The sequence below is a fragment of the Zalophus californianus genome, chromosome 3, assembly GCF_009762305.2.
Source record: "Zalophus californianus isolate mZalCal1 chromosome 3, mZalCal1.pri.v2, whole genome shotgun sequence".
Lineage (NCBI taxonomy): Eukaryota > Metazoa > Chordata > Mammalia > Carnivora > Otariidae > Zalophus > Zalophus californianus.
Window position 1 is genome coordinate 52,126,188 of NC_045597.1, and position 22,454 is coordinate 52,148,641.

At 36.2% G+C, this 22,454-nt stretch overlaps 1 protein-coding gene and 1 pseudogene across 8 annotated transcripts in view; one reads left to right on the plus strand and one right to left on the minus strand.

The window, feature by feature from the left end:
* The window catches only part of NAA16 (N-alpha-acetyltransferase 16, NatA auxiliary subunit), a 65,754-nt gene that overhangs the window by 20,013 nt on the left and 23,287 nt on the right, over positions 1 to 22,454 (plus strand). For 7 of the 8 annotated variants that reach the window (XM_027588864.2, XM_027588866.2, XM_027588865.2 and 4 more), the window contains 2 exons: positions 5,974 to 6,080; positions 22,221 to 22,293. In XM_027588864.2, the coding sequence (XP_027444665.1) occupies positions 5,974 to 6,080; positions 22,221 to 22,293 (180 nt within the window). The remainder of the gene's footprint in view (positions 1 to 5,973; positions 6,081 to 22,220; positions 22,294 to 22,454) is intronic. The other variant, XM_027588872.2, reaches the window with a different exon arrangement.
* LOC118356806 lies at positions 8,251 to 9,378 on the minus strand (annotated as a pseudogene).

A 22,454-nucleotide genomic window follows, 5' to 3' on the forward strand; every position in this document is an offset into this window, starting at 1 on the left:
TAGAATTGATGACAAATTATATGTGAGGTATTGTGATTTAAGTGGTAGAAGTTTTGAAGTTTTAGGTTTTCTTTTTAGAGCATAAATTCAAAGAAAGTGTGGTGAACCCTTTGTGCCCACCATAGTGTTGAAGAACATCACCATTCCCTGTGAAGGCCCTCTCTCCTCAAAGTTGTCCACTTTCCTGAAATTTGCCTGTATCATGCTGTTTTTAGAGAGCTCCATGTATTTTGTATCTCTAGAAAAACAAAACAACTCCCCCTCCCTGCTTTTGTACTTTATGTAAATCGGAGCTCTATGGTATGTGTTGTGACTTGCTTTTATTGAACAGCAGTATATTCATGACCTTGATCCAAGTTGTGCATGCAGTTGAACTCCTTTGCTTTGGGGCTGTAGAGGAGATAGTTAATATCTTTGTTGATCATTTTATAGAAAATTGTGCCTTTTTCTTAAAGCTGTCTCTATTTTTAGTTGAAAGTGCTATAGATTATTTATTGGGACTTCTTGCATGCCTTTTGATATAAGTCAGACCCTAGAAAGCTAATACAACTTAAAAAAAATCTACTCTAGGCATTGGGTGAGGAGGTGGTATATTTTCTAATGAATTTTCATTTATAGTAGAAATATTTGTTTAAATAATTGGGTTATAATTTATCAAAAGATTCATGGAAAGTCTTTTAGTTAACTGACTTTAAAAATATATGAAGTACCTGTTAGAAATGTATTGTATTAGACAGTCAGTACGAGTTTGTTGTAAACAGTTCATTTTCCACTAGTACATCTTAGTTCCACTAGTGCATCTCAGATGATAAATAGTATTCTTCTGATCCTCCCATTTTTGTTTTGGCTTTATGAAATATTGAAAGCAGATTTCCCTGGTGTTTTTCAGGGAACATTTAAGCTCAGGTGGATAGTATCAGGCTCAGTGGGGAGGGTAACTGGTATGCTGAGCTATTCTTCAGTCAAGTGAGTTGGGGAAACCTTGGGTTGAACCCAGCAGTCAGGTTTCTGTGGGACTTGTTAGAAATTTCATACATGCATTGTGAATTTCTGAGATGGGATATCCTATGCAAGGAGGAGCATTCCCATAGTAAAAGTATTTTATTGAAGATGCTTGGCCCCGTTTCTGTATGTCTTTTTTTAAATAACAGCATTTGAAATATAATTCACATACCATAAAATTCATTTTTTAAAGTATGCAGCTCAGTGTTGTAGTGTATTCATGGAATTGTGCAACCATTAACACTGTCTGGTTTCAGAAAATTTTCATCACTCCCAAAAGAAACCTCACACTCATCAGTGGTCACTCCCTGCACTCCCAGGACCAGGCAGCCACTAATCTACTTCCTGTGCCTGTGCATTTGCCTGTTTGGGACATTTCATATAAGTGGAATCATACCATATGTGGCCTTTTGTGTCTGGCTTCTTTTTTTTAATCAGTCTCAATGTGTGTCTTATGTCACATTGTGAGTGGGGATATTCTTTTAGTTTGGAACTTTCAAATGCATTCATTTGCCTCTTAGGAAAGAAAGAAAACTCATTTAACTTAAGATTATTAACAAGATATCTTAGCTCTGTTATTCCTTTATGGGGCTTCAAATTTATAATGCCTCAATTTTTTTCATAGTTCATAAAGTTTGCTAAAAGCTCTTAGTACATGATAGGAAATATATTTTTACTGAAAGACAGCTTGGAACCAACTGTGGGTTGTAGAGTGCGATTTAGGTTTAACTGGACTTATCCTGGACCCTCTGGGCATTCTGTCTTTGAAATGCTAAAGGAATCTTTATACAAGATGGGCCTCAATTGAAGGGTCTGATGGCATGGGCATCAAAGTCAACATCACTGTGAGGTTCTAACACATATGGATTTACAAAGCTCCAGTGAGCGTAAATAAAATCATACAGCTACCTAATTGTACCTGTGCAGAAGCTGAATCCTTCATGGTGTTCTGCCTGTCTAGAAATATTTTTATGTATAATAAGAAAGGTATTTTGGCATTATCAAAAGCAGTAAGATTTTTGTTCAAGAAACATGATGGAACTTGAGGATGTAAGGTGCAAGTTTTGAAAAAGTTTTCAGTTTTTAGATAAAAAGGCTTAAAACTATTGAGTAGTGAACACAGAAGTCCTAGGTAGATTTTCCAACAGCCTAAAATACTAAGCACTGTGAAAATAATGCATGAATATAGCTACTTTTCCAAAGAACTAGTTTAATTCGTCATTTTCTATTCTATTATGCAGGTGAGAGAGGGAAGGAGATGATTTGAGTTCTAAATACAAAGTTCTAATCAAATTTTGCTCCGTTCTTCTTTATTGGATTATTTATTATTGAGATATAATTACATATAACATTATATAAATCTAAGGTGTACAACTGTTGATTTCATACATTTATACATTATATTATTACCATAGTGGTATCATAGTATGTTAGCTAACACCAATCAGGTCACATAATTATCATTTCTTTTTTATAGTGGGAACATTCTCCATTATTTAGAATAAATTCCCAGTGAATCAGATACAGTCTTATCTTGCTGATTGTGTTAATTATTTTAGCAGTGGATTTTGAGACAGCAGTTTTTATTTTAATTCACACTATACATCCAGAGAAGAATCAGCATAGCATGTGTGTAGATAGATGACCTGTTTGGTAAGCTGTAATGCTAAACAGGCGCATAATGAGTGATGGTCTTTTTTTCCCCTAAAGGAAAGACTGGGGGGGCGGGGTTTACTAAAAATTATTTTAAAATAACTAGGAAGAAGAGAGATTGTTTTTGTGAAAGGGTTTTTCTTAGCCTAAAGAAAGTATGAGATGGATAATAGTAATTTTGGAATATAGTGTATGATGGAGCATTTGAGTAGCTTTCTGTAGGCTTCTTGTATAGATAATGCATTATTATAGTTCCAGATAAAAGATTATAAAAGGGTTTTTAAGTGCAAAGTTTTTCCTGTTTCTCCCCTAACCACCAAGTTTACTTCTCTAGAGGCTGTCATTGTTACCGATAGGTAGCTTATTCTTGCATAAATATATTGTGCATATACAAGCAAAAATATATGGGGCAGGGGTTTGTGTATAGCTTTCCTTTTTTCTCCCTCTTCTGTACAAAAGTGGTAATAGCATAGATTGCTGTGCACTTGGTTTTTCTCTTCTGTGTCTGTGCTTATATTCGCACGGAAAGAACTCCCTCCTTTCTCATAGCTGCACAGTCTAAATAACAGTTTAATGGGAGATGAGGCTTTCAGTATTATGGATAATCGAGAGTTGAATATATTATCTTTTAACTCCAATCTGCCAGGATGGTCTGAATTGACTGAGAAAGTTGGCCAAGAAGAGGAGTTGAGAATAGCCTTTGACATGAAGATAAAATGCTTGTTTTCTCAGCGGGTGTCAGCAAATTTGCAAAAGATTCTTTTTTTTTTTTATTTTTTTATTCTTTTTAATTTTTTTTTATAGATTTTATTTATTTATTTGAGAGAGAGAATGAGATAGAGAGAGAGCACGAGAGGGAAGAGGGTCAGAGGGAGAAGCAGACTCCCCGCCGAGCAGGGAGCCCGATGCGGGACTCGATCCCGGGACTCCAGGATCATGACCCGAGCCGAAGGCAGTCACTTAACCAACTGAGCCACCCAGGCACCCTCTTTTTTTTTTTTTAAGATTTAATTCATTTATTAGAGAGAGCAAGCATGAGCAGGGGGGAGGGGCAGAGAGAGAAGCACACTCCCCACTGAGCAGGGAGCCTGATACGGGGCTCAATCCCAGGACCCTGAGAATCATGACCTGAACTGAAGGCAGACGCTTAACCAACTGAGCCACCCAGGTGCCCCTGGAAAAGATTCTTAACTATAGAAATACAGTAGCTGTCAGATATCAAGGCCTGTAATGATAGGTGACATTTATTGAGTGGTTACTATATCCCGGACACTCTCTTTATTGCTGTGCACTTACCTGGTTTGAGCCATGCAGGGCAGACACTCTGTTTACTGCTGTGCACTTACCTGGTTTGAGCCATGCAGGGCGGACACTCTGTTTACTGCTGTGCACTTAACTGGTTTGAGCCATGCAGGGCGGACACTCTATTTAGTGCTATGTACTTACCTGGTTTGAGCCATGCAGGGCGGACACTCTGTTTACTGCTGTGTACTTACCTGGTTTGAGCCATGCAGGGCTGACACTCTGTTTACCGCTGTGTACTTACCTGGTTTGAGCCATGCAGGAATACTCTTGAGGCTGCTGCCGTTGTTGCTGTCACCTGCAGTGGGGAAAGTGAGGATTTTAGTGGACAGGTTACTTGCCCAAGGTCACACACATAGGAGGTGGAAAAATGCACATTTCTCTAAGTACCTGCATCTTACTGTCCACCACAATATTGTTAACTTCTGCCTTATATCAGAGAAAGTGCTGGAAAGACTTGATCTCTGAAACTACTTTTGAGTTTTAAAGTAGTAGTGATGTGTATTTAACCCAGAGTGAAATTTTGTGTTGTCTTGGTAATCTGATTTTCAAAACACTTATACTTTGTGTATAATCTAATAAAAGATTAGAGATTATCTGAAAACAGTTTTTTTTAAAAGAATTTATTTATTTATTTGACAGAGAGAGACATAGCGAGAGAGGGAACACAAGCAGGGGGAGTGGGAGAGGGAGAAACAGACTCCCTGTGGAGCAGGAAGCCCAATGTGGGACTCAATCCCAGGACCCTGGGATCATGACCTGAACTGAAGGCAGATGCTTAATGACTGAGCCACCCAGGCGTCCCTGAAAACAGTCTTTATAGTAACTTGAGTTAACAAATGTCGAACCTGTTTTTATATTTGATAAACTTTCCTTTCCCTCAATAAAATTTAAATGTCTCTTTCAAATTTTTATGACATCTAATTATATTGAGTATGCATGTTTTGCTCAATATAATCAGTCGCAACAAATAAAAATAAACACTTTGGGTTGTTGGTATTTTTTTTGTCAAGTGTGATTCATAGTGAAACCTTACGAGGTAGTTTGAGTAGTTTAGGTTAAGCCATTTATGACATACGTATCTTTTTTTTTAAATGAGTGAGCAAATCCATGTCCCTATATATTAACTCTTCCTGGCAGAAAAGTTAAAGCTTTAGCTGAGTTAAAGGCTTCGTGTTGTATTTAAAATTAAAATTTTTCCAATTTTTTCTTCTTCCAGAAAGTGATGCCAAGTTTTTTTGTAAGGGTTTAACAATAATAGGATTATTTACTTGATGTTGCAAATAGGGTATTTAATTCTAATGTTAAAATGCTCTGGGGCTCAGTCTAATGTCTAACAAAAGTTTATTTTACTTATTATCCATCTTACCCACTGGAATGTTAAGTTCCATGAGGGCAGGATTTTTTTTTTTAATTGTTTTAATCACTGCTATATCCCTAATACCTAGAACAGTGCCTGGCACATGGTGGGTGCTTGAAAGAGGATTGTGGAATGAGTGTTGAAGTAAAGCACTAGCTGATTTGGAAACATTTTCAAATTCTGCTTTAGCGTTTAAAAAGATATTTTGGTTGCTAATTGAATATACTGCTGGTTACATTAGGGTCTTTTTATAGCTTGCAGAGTGCTATATGAGGTGTCAGCAGATGAGGACTGAGTCTGTGCTAGTCAGTGAGATTAGGAAAAAGAGACTTGCTATGGGGACTATATTCAGAATGGATAGTAAGTAACTTTTTTCTCTCTACTTAAAGCTGCACAATTATTTTGTTTACTTATCTTTTGAAGTGTTCTTTAAAGATATTTTAAACCTAATCTAGGGAAAAGTATAGTTGCCAACCAAGATATTTAGTGTTAACCTTTTATGGTGGTAACAGACAAGCAATAATGCTGATAGACTTTGGGTTTAAAAATAGGATGGGAGATCATTGTTTTTGAGGGAGCTTTATTTTTATTTGTAAAATCATTTTGAGAACTGTTTGCATCAATTGAAGTATAACAAAGTACACTTTTGTTTCTAGGTGAAAAATTTAGAGAACTAATGGATAAGTTCCTGAGGGTTAACTTCAGTAAAGGCTGCCCACCCTTGTTTACTACTTTGAAATCTTTATATTACAATACAGAAAAGGTAAAATTTGGTCTTTATTCAGTTTTGCTATAATCTTTTTACTAACTTATTATAGAAAGACTTCCATGTAAATAATATGCTATTATTTAATAATTTTCTCTAGTAATGTAGTCACCTTAGTTTAATAATAGATGAACTGAAATTGTATGTATGTAGGATAGATACTATCAAAGGAAATGTCAGTCTGTGAAATTTACAGAATAAAGACTTTATAAAAGCACTAAGATTATAAAGGTTGTTGTTTTTAATGGGTATACTTTTCTCGTAAAATTTTTAAACTTGATATTGACACCAGAAGTCTATATTTAAGTATTTCATGATTATTATTTCATCGTTTGTGGATTTTTAAAGTTTGTTATGCATGCTTTTAATGTTAGAGCATGGGTAATTGAGCTGGTGCAATAGTAGAATGCCATTTGGTCTACAGAGTATTATTAGTTTTAACTAGTAGGCAACATTTTAATAAATAAGGATAGTTTTGGCTAATTCTTGAATAAAGAGAATAATATTTTTCTACCTTTAAAATTAGAAAATAGGCACTTGGTCTTAAATTAGGTAATTGGAAAATTAAAAACAAATACAAATTACAAATACAAGTTATACTTCTGTTTCCAGGAATTGCTCTTTCTTCCTTAAGGTGTAAAGTCATGTTCTTTTCTGTAGTCAGAATGTCTGAAAGTTACTAGTGGATAAAGAAAAGATGTTATTAGAAGTGCTGAAATATTTGTAGTAAAACCTGTCACTTATGAGTTTAGTTTTGACCCGTAATTTGTAAACTAGCAGTAATTGTGAATATAAAATATTGAAAACAAGGTCAATGATAGGTGGTATAACAGATGACACTTTCTTTTCTGGGGAAGCAGTTTTCATAAATAAAATGGGACAACTGGTAATATGTAGTGCTCCATAAGTAAAAGGTGTCATTTACATTTTTAAAAAACTTTTATAGTTCTTTAATGTCTGTGGTACGCTCTATTTGACCGTGGTGGCCCCGCTGTTGCTTTTTGGTAAATAGTGTTCGATTCATGTGAAAACATGGAACAGTGCCCACCAATAATTTCTGTAGGTTATTCAAAACATTTGCCAAAGTTCCTCCCTTACTCTTTTGGGCAAGGGTGAGAGAAGAAAGGTGAGGTTAGACGTCAGAAATAATAAAGAACTTCCGTGTGTGAGTTCGAATACAGGTTTCTCCTGCCACCTGAAAGTAGAATGTTCCTGTGAAATTTCTCTTAAGCTGAAATGGTGTAAAGTTTGAAGAGCAATTAGCATTAATTTATATGGAAAATTTCTTGAACATTAATTTATATTTGAAAAATTTTTGAAATTCTCAGACCCAAAAAAATACCTCTCTTTGGCTTTTCTGGTGTCTTAGGACACATCTTGCTAACAGATAAAATAAATCGAGATAAAGCACAGCTGCTCACAGATACAGTTCACATCTGTGGTGACTTGATGCTGAGTGTTCTTCCTGGGGGCTGAGCTTGGCGGTGTCCCTCTCAATGCTCAGAGTGCGCGCTGCCCCTATAAGGGCTCACTGCAAAACAAATCCCGAGCACTGTTTCCCTTTTTGCCTTTTTTTGTGAAAACAAAGGTACCAACATCGGTCTTTGGCAAAAGTGAAGTGGTGTCATGTGAGGCATGAGCTTTTGAAAAGCCCGGGACACCTGTACTGCTTTTGTAATAACATCTTGCAGCAGATGCTGACTACAGTGGTCTTCAAAGGATTTGTTCCTCTTAGGCCACTGAGCCTTCACAGGCTGTCAGTTTTCACAAGGGGCACAGACTTTTTTTGTGTGTGAAAGATTTTATTTATTTATTTGACACACAGAGAGCACACAAACAGCGGGAGAGGGAGGAGCAGGCTCCTCTCTGAGCAGGGAGACAGATGTGGGGCTCTATCCCAGGACCCCAGGATCATGACCCCAAAGCAGATGCTTAACTGACCTAGCCACCCAGCCACCCCAGGCTTTTCTTTTTTTTAAATCTCTCGGGCATTGACCCCAAATTACCATCCTAAAGATGTAAAACATTTGTTGGTATTTTATACAGCATGGAAATTGCATTTTTAAGAAGGCACTGAGAATGTATTAATTTATATAGGAACCTTTGATGTCTCTTTAGTGTTATTTTTTTTTCTCTTTTTATTTTATTCACATTTATTCCACAGAATTTACTCCCAGGCCATAAGTTTTTGTTTCTTCAGTTTCTTCTGGGATATCTTTTTCTTCTGTGCAACCTCCTCTTCTGGTTTAGGAACAATCTGCTCTTTTTCAGTAAGGATCATGTCAGTGTGGCAGGGAGAGCTCATGTATGGTTAATCTGACCATGGGCCCTGTATGTTCTATGCTGCATCTTGCGGACTTTGTTCACCTGGATGTGCTCAATGACCAGAGAATCAACATCTAAACCCTTAAGTTCAGCATTACTCTCTGCATTTTTAAGCACGTGCAGTAAAAATTCAGCACTCTTCTTGGGCCACCGACCCTGTGTCCAGCCCCACTGTTTGGCCTGGGCACACCTACCAGCTCCACCATTGTAGCGACGGAATGGCACACACTGCTTCTGTAAAGTGACATCTTTCAGATACCTGGTAGCTTTTTGGATATGCATACCCTTGATGGCCTGGGCAGTTTGACGTGTGTTCTTAAAGTGAACACAAAGATTTGAACCTCTTGATTTACATGATTTCGTAGGGTTTTCTGGGTCAAGCGAATAGCGAACCATTTTCAGAGGTCACCTCAGGCCGCTTAGGGGAAGAGGAAGAGCAGTGGCTCTTGGGAGAATTCATCTCTTTAGTGTTATTTTTAAGCATTGAATAGGAATGTTTACCAAGTGCTTCTGAGAACTGAATTAAACTACAGAAAATTGAGTTCAGGTTATCAGAACTTAGTATGGTAAGAAAAAACGTACAAGCATGGGAAGTGCTTTTTCAAATAATTTTGGCCACATATATTTGCCACTTCTTCTAAGGGTGTTTTAAAATTGACTTCTAACCAGTAATCAGTCTTTTAGCTAAACACTGCATTTTAACTCTGGAGGAACTATTTATAGAAGAGATTAAGGCTGATAAACAATTTGGGTTCATAAACTTCCAAGTCTTAAAGAATGATCCATGTTAGGTAGCATGAAAATAAAATAATCTTTTGAAGTTAGCCCAGGATATGGTACAATTGTAAAAAAGTATTTTAAAAATGTCTGCAGCATTTTAAATTTTGAATGTGCAATTTAGAAGCATGGAGAGCATTTTTTATGTAATTCCTATCAAAGTTTTTCCCCTGTGAATTTATGTGTGGTGTCTATATGTAGCTGTAATAATTTTGACCATAAAGTTCTGTTTTTCCTTTTCCCCTCTTGCAAGTCCATAAGCATTTTATGTGTTACTGTATAGTCTTCATTATTTTCCTTTTTGATGACTGCAGAGTCATACCTCCATTGTTGAACTTTGGTTTTCCAAGCTTTCACTGTTAAAAAAAATTTATAAATATCTTTGAACACATAGCTTTACTCAGGATTATTTCCTTCTCACAAATTCTCAGAATAAATTAATGGGTAAAAGGTATGTACATTTTGTGGTTCTCAGTAAACACTGGTACTTTGGTTTCTATGAGGTTGTAGACACCAATTTGTATTATCACTAGCAGTGTATATGTGTGAAAGGTCCACTGTATCCTGACCAGCATTAGATACTCTTAAATATTTCCCTTCTTCTGTTTGCTTTTCCATGGATATATATTTTTTTAAACATAAAGTGGTTAAAAATGTAATTTAACTAGGTTTGTTGATCTTTGTTTCCTTTTTTTTTTTAAAGATTTTATTTATTCATTTGAGACACAGAGATAGAGAGAGAGAGAGAGAGCATGAGCAGGGAGAGAGGCAGAGGGAGAGGGAGAAGCAGGCTCCCCACTGAGCCAGGAGCCTGATGTAGGGCTCCATCCCAGGACCCTGGGATCATGACCTGAGCCAAAGGCAGATGCTTAACCATCTGAGCCACCCAAGTGCCCCTGATCTTTGTTTCTATTATGGAAGTTCATCTGTTGTTTTAGAAACAGTTTGGAAGGTCCTCTTCCTCTAGGGCAGTATTTCTCAAGTTGCAATGAAGGAGGGGATTTTGTCCCTCAAGGGACCATTTTGCAACGTCTGGAGGCATTTTTATTATTACCAGTGTGGGAGTATGCTACTGATACCAAATGGGTAGAGGCCAGGGATGCTGCTAAACATTCCACAATGCAAAGGACAGCTCCCCACAGCAAAGAATTCCATTATTGAAAAACTTAATATTGTTAAAGTGATCTACAGATTCAAAGCAATGCCAGTAAAATCCCAGCTGGTTTCTTACAGAAACTGAAAAGCTGATTCTAAAATTCAAATTAAAATAAAAGGAATCCTGAAGTGTCAAAAGAATCTTGAAAAAGAACAGACTAGAAAGATTCATACTTCACTTCCTAATTTCAACTTATCCCAAAGCTACAGTAATCAAGATATTGACCTGTTGGGCTAGATAATTTGTTATAGGGGACTGTCTCTAGCATTATAGGATATTTAGCAGTGTCCTTGGCCTCTACAAACTAGATACCAGTAGCTTCCCCTCAGTATTTTTGTTGTTGTAAATAGCTTTGAGATATATATCTACCTACTTGAAGTATACAATTCAGTGATTTTTTAAATATATTCAAAGTTTTGTAGCGCTCACCACAGTGTAATTTTAAAAATTTTCATCACCCCACAAAGAAATCCCATCCCCTCTAACATTAAACAACCATTAGTCTACTTTATTTTCTGTGGATTTGTCCCTTCTGGGCATTTCATCAAATGGAATAATACAATATGTGACCTTTCATTCTCTAGTGTTTTTTACTTAGCATGATATTTTCATCCATGTGGTAGTGTGAATGACTACTTCATTCTTTTTCATCACCAAATAATATCCCATTGTATGGCTATACCACATTTTATTTTATTTTATTTTATTTATTTATTTTTAAAGATTTTATTTTTATTTATTAGAGAGAGTGAGAGAGAGAGAGAGCACATGAGGGGGGAGGGTCAGAGGGAGAAGCAGACTCCCTGCTGAGCAGGGAGCCCGATGCGGGACTCGATCCCGATGCGGGACTCGATCCCAGGACTCCAGGATCATGACCTGAGCCAAAGGCAGTTGCTTAACTAACTGAGCCACCCAGGTGCCCTACCACATTTTAGCAGTTGATGGACACATTGGTTGTTTCTACCTTTTAGTTATTATGACTAATGCTGCTGTGGATATTTGTGTGCAAGTTTTTACGTGTACATTTTCTTAAGAGTTTATTTATTTATTTATTTGAGAGAGAGAGCACAGGGGGACAGGCAGAGGGAGAGGGACAAGCAGACTCCCTGCTGAGTGGGGAGCCCAACGCCGGGCTCAGTCCCAGGACCCTGGGATCATGACCTGAGCTGAAGGCAGATACTTAACTGACTGAGCCACCCAGGCGCCCCTACATGTACATTTTCATTTCTCTTAATACCCAGGAATGGAATTGCTAGTTCAAATGGTAACTCTGTGTTTACACTTTAAGAAGACTGCCACGTTGTTTTCCAAATTGGCTGTACCATTTTACATTCCCACAAGCAGTACATGAGGATTCTGATTTCTACATATCCTCACCAATAATCCACTTGTTATTATTTGGCATTTGATTATTGCCATCCTAGTGAGTGTAAAGTTGTCTCTTGTGGTTTTGGTTAGCATTACCCTGATGACCAATGATGTTGAACAGCTTTTCATGTGCTTATTGGCCATTTATAAATCTTCTTTGGAGAAATGTCCATTCAGATCCGTTGGGTTAGTTGTCTTTTTATTATTAAGTTGAAAGAATTCTTTGTATATTCTAGATATATGTCCCTTATCAGATAAATGACTTGGAAATATTTTCTACCATTCTGTGGGTTGTCTTTTCACTTTCTTGAAAGTATTCTTTGATGACAAAACTTAATTTTTATGAAGTCCAGTTTATCTTTTTTCCCTTTTGTTGCTTAAGCTTTTGTGTCATATTTAAGAAACCATTTCAAATCTAGGGTCATGAAGATTTATACATATTTACTAAGAGTTTTATATTTTTAGTTCTTTCACTGAGGTCTCTGATCCATTTTGAGTTCATTTTTGTATATGGTGTGAGTCAGAAGTCATGCTTTTACATGTGACTATACAGTTTCCCAGCACCATTTATTGAAAAGATTCTTCTTTCTCCATTGAAAGGTTGTGTCAGTTTTGTTGAAATAAATGGACCATAATGAGGGTTCATCTCTGGACTCTCAGTTTTATTCCACTAATCTATATGTGTGTCCTTATATTAGTACCACACCATCTTGATTACTGTAACTTTGGGATAAGTTGAAATTAGGAAGTGAAGTATGAATCTTTCTAGTTTGTTCTTTTTCAAGATTCTTTTGATGCTTCAGTATTCCTTTTATTTTAATTTGAATTTTAGAATCAGCTTTTCAGTTTCTATAAGAAACCAGCTGGAATTTTATAGGAATTGCTTTGAATCTGTAGATCACTTTAACAATATTAAGTTTTTCAGTCTATGAATGTTGGATGTTTTTCCATTTATTCATTATCATCTTTAATTTCTTTCAACACTATTTTGTAGATTTCAGTATACAAGTCTTGTACATCTTTTGTAAAATTTACTCCTAAGTATTTTATTTTTTTAATGCTATTCTAGTGGAATTATTTTCTTAATTTTATTTTCAGATTGCTATTGCTAGTATATAAAATACAGTTGATTTTTATATATTGATCTAGTGTTCTGTAGCCTTGCTGAATTTGCTTATTAGTTTATTGTTGATAGTGGGTGTAATGGATTTCTTAGGTTTTTGTTTTTTTTTAAGATTTATATGTTTGTTTTAGAGACAAGAGTGAGCATGCGCAAATGGGGAAGGGGTAGAGGGACAGAATCTTCAAGCAGATTCCATGCTGAGCATGGAGCCCTACATGGGGCCCAATTCCACGACCCGTGAGATCCTGACCTGACTGAAACCAAGAGTCAGATGCTCTACTGACTGAGCTACCCAGGTGCCCCCTACTCTTCCTTTTCCTTAGGTTTTTATGTCTAAGATCATGTCATCTGCAAGTAGGAAGTTTTATTTCTTCCTTTCCATTTTGTATTCTTTTAGTTTCAATTTCTTGACTAATTGCCCTTGCTAGAACCTCCAGTACACTGTTGAATAGAAGTGATTAGAGTGGACATCTCTGTCTTGTTCCTGATCTTAGGAGAAAGCATCTAGTCTTTCTCCATAAAATATTCTGTTAACCATGGATTCTTTATATATGCCCTTTATAATGTTGAAGAAATTCCTTTCTCTTCCTAGTTCACTGAGTGTTTTTATCATGAAAGTGTGTTGGATTTTGTCAAATATTTTTTGTCTATTGAGATGATTGTGTGTATGTGTGTGTGTGTGTGTGTGTGTGTGTGTTATTCTCTTGCTAGCTATGATACATTACATGAATTGATTTTCAGATGTAAAAGCAACCTTGCATTGCTGGGATAAAACCCACTTGGTCATGGTGTATAATTCATTTTACATTGCTGGGTTCAATTTGCTAGTATTTTATTGAGGATTTTTTTGGTCTATTCCATAGATGTACTGATCTGTAGTTTTCTTGTGAGGTTTTTGCCTGGTTTTGGTATCTCAGGGTAATAAAAGGGCCTTATAATGGGTTGGGAAGTGTTTCCTCCTTTTCTTCTTCTTTTTGAAGAGTTTGTGAAAAATTGGTGGTGGTATTAAATATTTGACAGAATTTACCAGTGAAGCCATCTGGGCCTGGACTTTTCTTTGTAGGTAGTTTTTGATTACCTATTAGAATTCTTTACTTGTTATTGGTTAATTTATATTTTTTATTTCTTCCTGACTTGGCTTCTGAAATTTGTGTTTCTAGAAATTTGTCCATTTCCTCTCAGTTACCCAGAATTGGCAAACAGTTGTTCCTCATATTCTTTTATCATCATAGTAATGTCTCCTATTTCATTTTCAGTTTTAGTAATTTGAGTCTTTTTTTTTGTTTTCTTGGTCAGTCTGCTAAAGGTTTGCTAATTTTGTTGATCTTTTCAGAGAGCCAAGTTGGGTTTGTTGACCCCTTTTCTGCTTCATTAATTTTGACTCTCATCTTTTTTTACGTCTTTACTTCTGCTTATTTTAAGTTTTTTTTTTTTCAGTGTCTTTTTCCTAACATGTTCTGTACTTTTGTCTTTTACTTTGCTGATTTAATGACTGAGAAAAATAGGTTTTCTCTAACGGTAGAGATCTGTATTTGCACAGAAAATTAATACAATCAGTTATTATTTAATTTTAGCTCAACTGTCAAGGCTATATAGTCTGTATAATTCTTTGTGTTTTTAGTGTCCTGAAGGAACCAAAATGACTTAAGAGGAGGTACAGATTAATTTTGGACTTCCTTTTTCACCTATAATGGAATTTTTTTCTCTAGCCATTCACTGTGTCAGACTCTTGAGTGAAGACAGTGAATCATCATTAAGATCTGTGTAGGTTGTGGGGTGCCTGGGTGTCTCAGTCGTTAAGCGTCTGCCTTCGGCTCAGGTCATGATCCCGGGGTCCTGGGATCGAGCCCCACATTGGGCTCCCTGCTCGGCGGGAGGCCTGCTTCCCCCTCTCCTGCTCCCACTGCTTGTGTTCCTGCTCTCGCTGTGTGTGTGTCTCTCTCTGTCAATTAAATAAAAAAAAAAAAAGATTTGTGTAGGTTGTTACAGGTCCATTTGATACCACTGAAGCTGGACATCAGTGCACAAATGCACTGACTATGAGTAACTTAAAACAACATGGAAATTGACTACTTGATGAGACTCTGAGTAGATGAAGCATCAGATGTCTCAACAAAAAGTATATGGGTATCCATACACAGGAAGGGAAGGTAGGCTGTTTCCCAGAAGACCCTTCTTTTCCGTCTTAAATCTGCCCGTACTATGAAAATATTCCAAGATCCTTACTCATTTAAAGAATTTATGGGGCTATGTGTGTCTTTTAGAAACTGGAGACAGTGGGCACAAAGAGAAAACTTGGCCTCTTGTTGAGTGAAAAGAGAATCATCATGAACTTCATTGGAAGATTTTTATGAGAAGTAATAAATCATTTGGTTGTTGTGGCTTGGGGAATATCTGTCATTTGTGGGTAGGGGTGGTGGGTAGACTGGATTTTAATACTGGAATGCATTACCTGTAAGGTATCTTTGGTTCTTTCTTTATTCTTTTTTTTTTTTAAGATTTTTATTTATTTGAGAGAGAGAGAATGAGAGAGAGAGAGCACGAGAGGGAAGAGGGTCAGAGGGAGAAGCAGACTCCCTGCTGAGCAGGGAGCCCGATGTGGGACTCGATCCCGGGACTCCAGGATCATGACCTGAGCCAAAGGCAGTCGCTTAACCAACTGAGCCACCCAGGCATCCCTCTTTCTTTATTCTTAAGTAACTCAGGCAGGTGTAAAATTGAGTTAACACCTGTCTTCTAATTCAGCTGTGAAGGTAAATTAGAAAAAAAAGAAGCTGAATAGCATTATAAAAATAATAGGATTCTGTCATCAGTATAATAATAGCTTTTACAATTATTTATGGTCCAGTAAAATTCTAAATTAAAATGCTTTATTTCATATTTACTTTCGGAAAACTGGAAGGTTTTTAGAAGGTGATATGGGGTGTAATTACCAAGGAAAGCAAGTTTGATTTGTATCAGGGCAATATGAAGGAATTTTTTTTCTTAGATGCTGTAAGTAATGGAAGGAACTACATTAAGAATATATATCTTTGAGAATTACAGATTTCTTACTAAAAGGAAAAAAAAGGAGTCAACAATCCCTATTTTTTTTAAAAGATTTTATTTATTTATTTGTCAGAGAGAGCGCATTGCACAAGCAGGGGGAGCGGCAGGCAGAGGGAGAAGCAGGCTCCCCACTGAGCAAGGAGCCCGATGTGGGACTCAATCCCAGGACTCTGGTATCACAACCTGAGCTGAAGGCAGATGCTTAACCGACTGAGCCACCCAGGCATCCCAACAATCCCGATCTTTAAAAATTCCAAAAGCATTATTTGCAGTGGTAACAGTATCTGAGAACTCCCCAGCCAGTATTTTTGAGACATTCTGATCAATAGTTAATGATAATTATAATTATGTGCATCAATGAGTTTTTTGTTTGTTTAAAACGAGTTTTAAATTTGGGGAGAGGAAAATAAAAGCAAGTGCTTTTCCTACCTAGGAAGACATCACAGTATAGTATAATGTCTGCTGACATGCATTTATTAATCTCCCTTATGATTTTTACCAAGTCGAGGTAACACTGATAGTATTATGTATTTACTTCATATTTTTCACTAAATTTGATTGCTTTTTTGTTTTTCATAAAACCATGGGTTTGTGCTGATATATTTTTTATAACACAGAAAGTAAAAAAAAAAACTTAAATTACAGTTGTTGAGTTAATTATAATCATCTTGTATTCTACCATATGCACCACACTTTGGGAAATACTGGTGGATCCTGATTCCATCACTATTTGCCCGGGTAATCATCTGTGTTTCTGGATTTTAAAGTTGAGAGAAGACAATACTTAAAGGTTGATACATGGATAAAATTTGTAAAGGGCTTGTTGATTCAAAGAAGATGTTCAAGAACTGGTCCTTCTCTTACTACCCCATCCTAACACCTCATCTCTGCAGGAAATCACTTAATTTTAACATTGTAGTTCTTAGACAACTTATCTCTGTGACTGGCTCCTTCCAAACCAAAATTGTCACTACCAATCATACGTTTATTGGAAATTAATCTAGCAGTTTTGGTCCTTGTTGATAAACTATTTTGCTTAGTTTTTTAATTTGGCTAAAAACCAAAAAATTTCAGTAGCTTTTGTGTTGCAGTAACTATTTTAGACATGTGATTTGTATGTGTATGTAAAAAATCTGTATTGTGCGAAATTGTGTATTGGATATGGCGTTATAGAGCTTTGTTTTTAAGGTTAATAATTCTTTTAACTCACACATAAGAAAAGCAGGTTAAGGGTCATATTTTAGGAAATTATAGTAGTCATAGTATTTGCTCAGGTTAGATTTTATTAGCAAAAATAAAGCTGCTTCAGTCCTGTTCAGATATTTAAATCAAGAGAAGGTGATTGAACTTGGAAATTTTTCAGTTCATAAAAAATTTTGGCTTTATAATTTTAAGATGTCCATTTAGAGGCTTTAAGTTTTTATTGTGATCTTAGATAAACTCAAGTGGATTGGATTTCTTGATTTTAAATGGCAGTGGCAAAGTACTATTTTCAAGAAAAATATCCATTACATATTAAGTTTTATAAAAAAAGAGTTGAGTTTACTTCCTCATTGAGATATAAAGCATAAGTAAACTTGAAATGAAATGGGTCCTTATATCTGAATAAAATTCTTTAGACTAATTTCATAGAGAAATTTGGAAAATTAATTGTTCACTTAATTACTAAGTTAGTGAGTCAAATGCAAATTTTTTAGATTAAAGAAGTATGCCTAATGAACCAGGATTGCTGGTGTTCTCCACACTTTTTTTATTTAGGAGATTTCATGTGGACTTTCTATTATCTTGATTTTTTTTCTTTAATCAGATTTTATTGTGAAGTCATGAAGCTGGAGATCTGTTTCATTCGGTAGTTTTCATATTCCTTTATGAAGAATTATGTGTAACTTCAGTGTATGTTTTATTGTACTTTTTAAATTATTAAAACACATATGTTTTACCCTAGAAATTCAAAGATACACCTTTACCTAAAACCTGCTCTAGCTGCAGTTTTTGTGACTACCAGTAGATGGCATTGTAAATTCATGAAAAAATAATTGCCTCCCTAAATTAAACAACTTGAATACTGAGTTCTAAGCCTGGAAAGTTTCAAAGTTACAGATATTCTAAGTGAGATTAATGGAATGGGATTGGTCATGGTGGGTTAAAAATGTCTGTTACCTTTAATTTTTTACTATATCAATAGTTGGTGGGTTTTTTTTGGGTAACATTTATATCAGTTTGCAATCTCTAGTGTGTATCTGAATTAACAGGAAAGCTTGCTAAAAACAGATTGCTGGGCCCAGAGTTTGATTCTGTAAATCTGGAGTTTGGTACCAAAATTTGTATCTAACAAATTACTGGGTGATGCTAATGCTAACATTTAATGATGTTAGTAGTCTGAGGAGCACACTTTAAGAACCACAGGTTGGTTGGTTGGTTTTTTTATTGTGGTAAAATGCACTTAACATAAAGTTTACTGTCTTATGATTTTAAGTGCACAGTTCATTAGTATTGAATATGTTCACATTATTATGCAGTCATCACCACCATCCAGCCCCGGAACTCTTTCCATCTTCTAGAAATAAAACTCTATACTCATTAAACAGTAACTTCCCACTTTCCCCTTCTCTGGGCCCCTGGAAACTGTCATACTTCTGTTGCTGTGATTTTGAGTACTCCGAGTGCCTCATATAAGTGGAATCATAGCATTTTGTCTTTTTGTGACTGGCTTATTTCACGTGGCATGATGTGTTCCAGGTTCATCCATGTCGTAGCATATTGCAGAATTGCCTTCCCTTTTAAGCCTAATACTGCCTTGTGTGTATATACTACATACTGTTTATCCCTTCATCCACCAGTGGACATTTAGGTCGCTTTCACATTTTGGCTGTTCTAATTTTGCTGTGAACACGAGTGTACAAATATCTCTTCAACACCCTCCTTCCACTTCTTTTGGGTATATGCCCAGAAGAGGAATTGCTGGACCATTTTGGTGATTCTATTTATAGTTTTTTGAGGAACTGACCATACTGTTTTCCAGAGTGGCTGTACCCTTTGTGTTCCCATCAAAGTTGTTTTCTCTTTTTTTGATAGTAGCCATTTTCCTGGGTGTGAGGTGCTATCTCCTTTTAGTTTTGGTTTGCATTTTCATGATGATGAGTGGTGGTGTGCATCTTTTCACATGTTGATTGTCCATTCTTATATCTTCTTTGGAAAAATGTCTATTCAAGTACTTTGCCCATTTTTGAAGTGTGTTTTTCTTAATTGAGTTTTGGGAGTTCTCTATATATTCTAGCTATTAGTCCCTTATCCCAATTTGTACATATTTTCTCCCATTCTGTGGGTTTCTTTCTTTTTTACTCTGTGTAGTGCCTTTTTTTTTTTTTAAGATTTGATTTTTTTATTTGACAGAGAGAGAGAGAGACAGCAAGAGAGGGAACACAAGCAGGGGGAGTGGGAGAGGGAGACGCAGGCTTCCCGCTGAGCAGGGAGCCTGATGCGGGGCTCCATCCCAGGACCCTGGGATCACGACTGAGCCGAAGGCAGACGCTTAACCACTGAGCCACCCAGGCGTCCCACTGTGTAGTGCCTTTTGATGCACAAAATTTTAAATTTTCATGAAGTCCAATTTGTCTTTTTTTTCTTTTGTAACATGCCTTTGGTGTTGTCTCCAAGAAATCATTGTATCCGGTGTCATCAAGCTTCTGTCCTATGTTTTCTCTAAGAGTTTTATTTTTTTAGGTCCTTCATTTAGGTTCTTTATTCATTTTGAGTTGATTTTTATATGTGGTATTAGATAAGGGTCCAGCTTCATTCTGTTGCATCTGGATATCCAGTTTCCCCAGCACCATTTGGGAAAAGACTGTCTGTCCCCATTGAGTGGTCTTGGCACCTGTGTCAAAAATCCTTTGACCACATATGTGAGGGTTTATTTCTGGGCTGTTTGTTATATTCCAGTAGTCCCTATGTCAGTCTTTATGCCATTACCACACTGTTTTGATTACTATCCTATAACTTACTGTAGTAAGTTTTGAAATCTGGAGTGTGAGTCCTCTAGTTTTGTTCTTTAACAAATTGTTCTCGCTATTTTGGGTTTCTTGAGAGTCTATGTGAATTTTAGGATGGGCTTTTTCTTTCTGCAAAAAAAAAAAAAAAACCAGGAACAAAACACACACAGAAAAACATTATTGGGATTCTGATAGTGATCACATTGAAGCTGTACATCTCTTTGGGTAGTATTGACATTAAAAATGTTTTTTATTGAAGTATAGTTGACAAGAATTGACATTTTAATAATGTTGTGTTCCAATCCATGAACATGGGATGTGTTTCGTTCATTTGCGTATTCCAGCCATATTTTGTAGTTTTCATTATACAAGTCATTCACTTCCTTGGTTAAGTTGATTCCTAAGTATTTTATTCTTTTTGATGCTATTGTGAATGGAATTGTTTTTATAGGTTTTTTTTTTTAGGTTGTTCATTGTTTCTGTATAGAAATACAACTGGTTTTTGTGTGTTGACTTTGTATCTTGTTACTTTGGTGAATTCATTTGTTAGTTTTAACAGTTTTTTTTTTGTTTTTGGAATTGTTGGGGTTTTTTTGAGGTAGGGGAGGGGCAGACAGAGAGAGACTCTTAAGCAGGTTCCACACTCAGCACGGAGCCTGACTCAGTGCTCGATCCCAGGACCCTGAGATCATTACCTGAGCTGAAATCAAGAGTCAGACACTTAACTGAGCCACCCCAGTACCCCGGAACTGTTAGGGGTTTTACAATTAAGGTCATACAATTTGCAGACAGAGATCATTTTATATTTTCCATGCTCTGGCTGATTTAATGGGAACCACTTGGTGTTTTGTGCACTAAAACTGATCAGGGAAAGTTTCCTGTCCTGCTCTTAGTCTCTAGTCTTAATGTATCCCTGTGAGTCCAGGAGAATTGCCTATTAGTTATAAATGTTCCGTGTCTCGTCCACTCATTGATACACCAAGTAGTTAGAAGCCACTTTCTGGAGCCTTGTTGCTTGGGTTAAATTCTGGCTCCACCGTGGTACACTTTCAGCTTATTTTTATTTTCCTTTCACCTGTAAGATCAAGTTAATAATAGTGCACACCTCGCAGGGTTCTTCTGAGGACAAGTGAGTTAATACAAGTAAAGTACCTAAAACAGTGCCCTGTAGGGTTGACTAATTACTAAAATTATTATTTTAATACATGTAAAGCACTTATAACAGTTACTGGCTTCTTATTGTCGTTCCCATCTGGTATGTTCCTTTTGTCTGGTAGTATTAGTGGTATCCCAAGTTTTAAAACTAGAAAACTTTAAAATTATCACTATTAAAATAATACCACATTGGTCAGATACTATTAGAAGTTTTAATGGATTTCCTTCACTTTTAAAACCTTTACTCTTTAAAAAAAAAGATTTTATTTATTTGGAAGAGAAAGGGTGAGTGAGACAGAGCACAAGAAGGGGGGAGGGTCAGAGGGAGAAGCAGACTCCCTGCTCAGCCGAGAGCCTGATGCGGGACTCGATCCGGGACTCCGAGATTATAACCTGAGCGGGAAGGCAGATGCTTAACCAAAAACTGAGCCATCCAGGTGCCCTAAACCTTACTGTTTTGAAGTTCATAAATAAGATAGTTATATATTTTCCAGCTCATTCTGAGCAGTTAACATCAATAGGCACTTAAAACCAATTGTATAATATAAGCTGTTTTTTTTTCTTGCACTTCAGATTCATGTCACTTTTTGTTTGCCACCTTCAGGGCAGAGCACAGTTAACAGTGTGGCTTATCATATTTCATTCGGAGTTGAGGGGGCATTGAAATGCAAATCTGTTTATCAAAATGATCATTAAAAGTAAAGGGAGTGTAAACATCTAGTTTAGAGTTTACTTAACCTTTTCCATTGAATCACTATGTCATTTGGATCATTTCTCTTGACTTTTTTGTTATGAGTAAGTAGCTTTAGAAAATCTGAATACATAATGGTTTGCAGTTTCCCAGTATAACAGTGAGAAGCAAAAGGCAAATAAACTATTGGCAAAAAAAAAAAAAAGGTTTTGTAGTAATTTTTGTTCTTTGAAAACTCAAACCTCCTTATTGGGATGAGAAATTAATGAGATTCTGTTTTACTATTAATAAAGAAAACAGTATATTTTCTGTGTTTTTCTTGCTTTCCCCTCACACAGTGGGGAGCGGGGGGGGAGGTGGGGGGAGAACAGACACCCTAGTAGTTTAGTTAATTTATAGTCCTGAAATAACCTCTACATTGTTTCCAGATCTAATGTACTCCACAGTAAATACCAGTACCTTCAATAAAATATTTAAAAATTTTAAAACTATGTTTCTTTAACAGATTTCTATAATCCAGGAGCTTGTTACGAATTATGAAGCCTCTCTTAAAACGTGTGACTTTTTTAGCCCTTATGGTAAGTTTAAATTGATTGAATTGGAATTTGATTACTCATTTCAATCCAGTTTTAATCACTTACAATAAAACTAGCTTATATTTTATGTATGTGCTACATGAGACCTATTTACTAAATAGTTTTTGGATTAGTGATTGAAATGAGAAGAGCACTTTCAATCT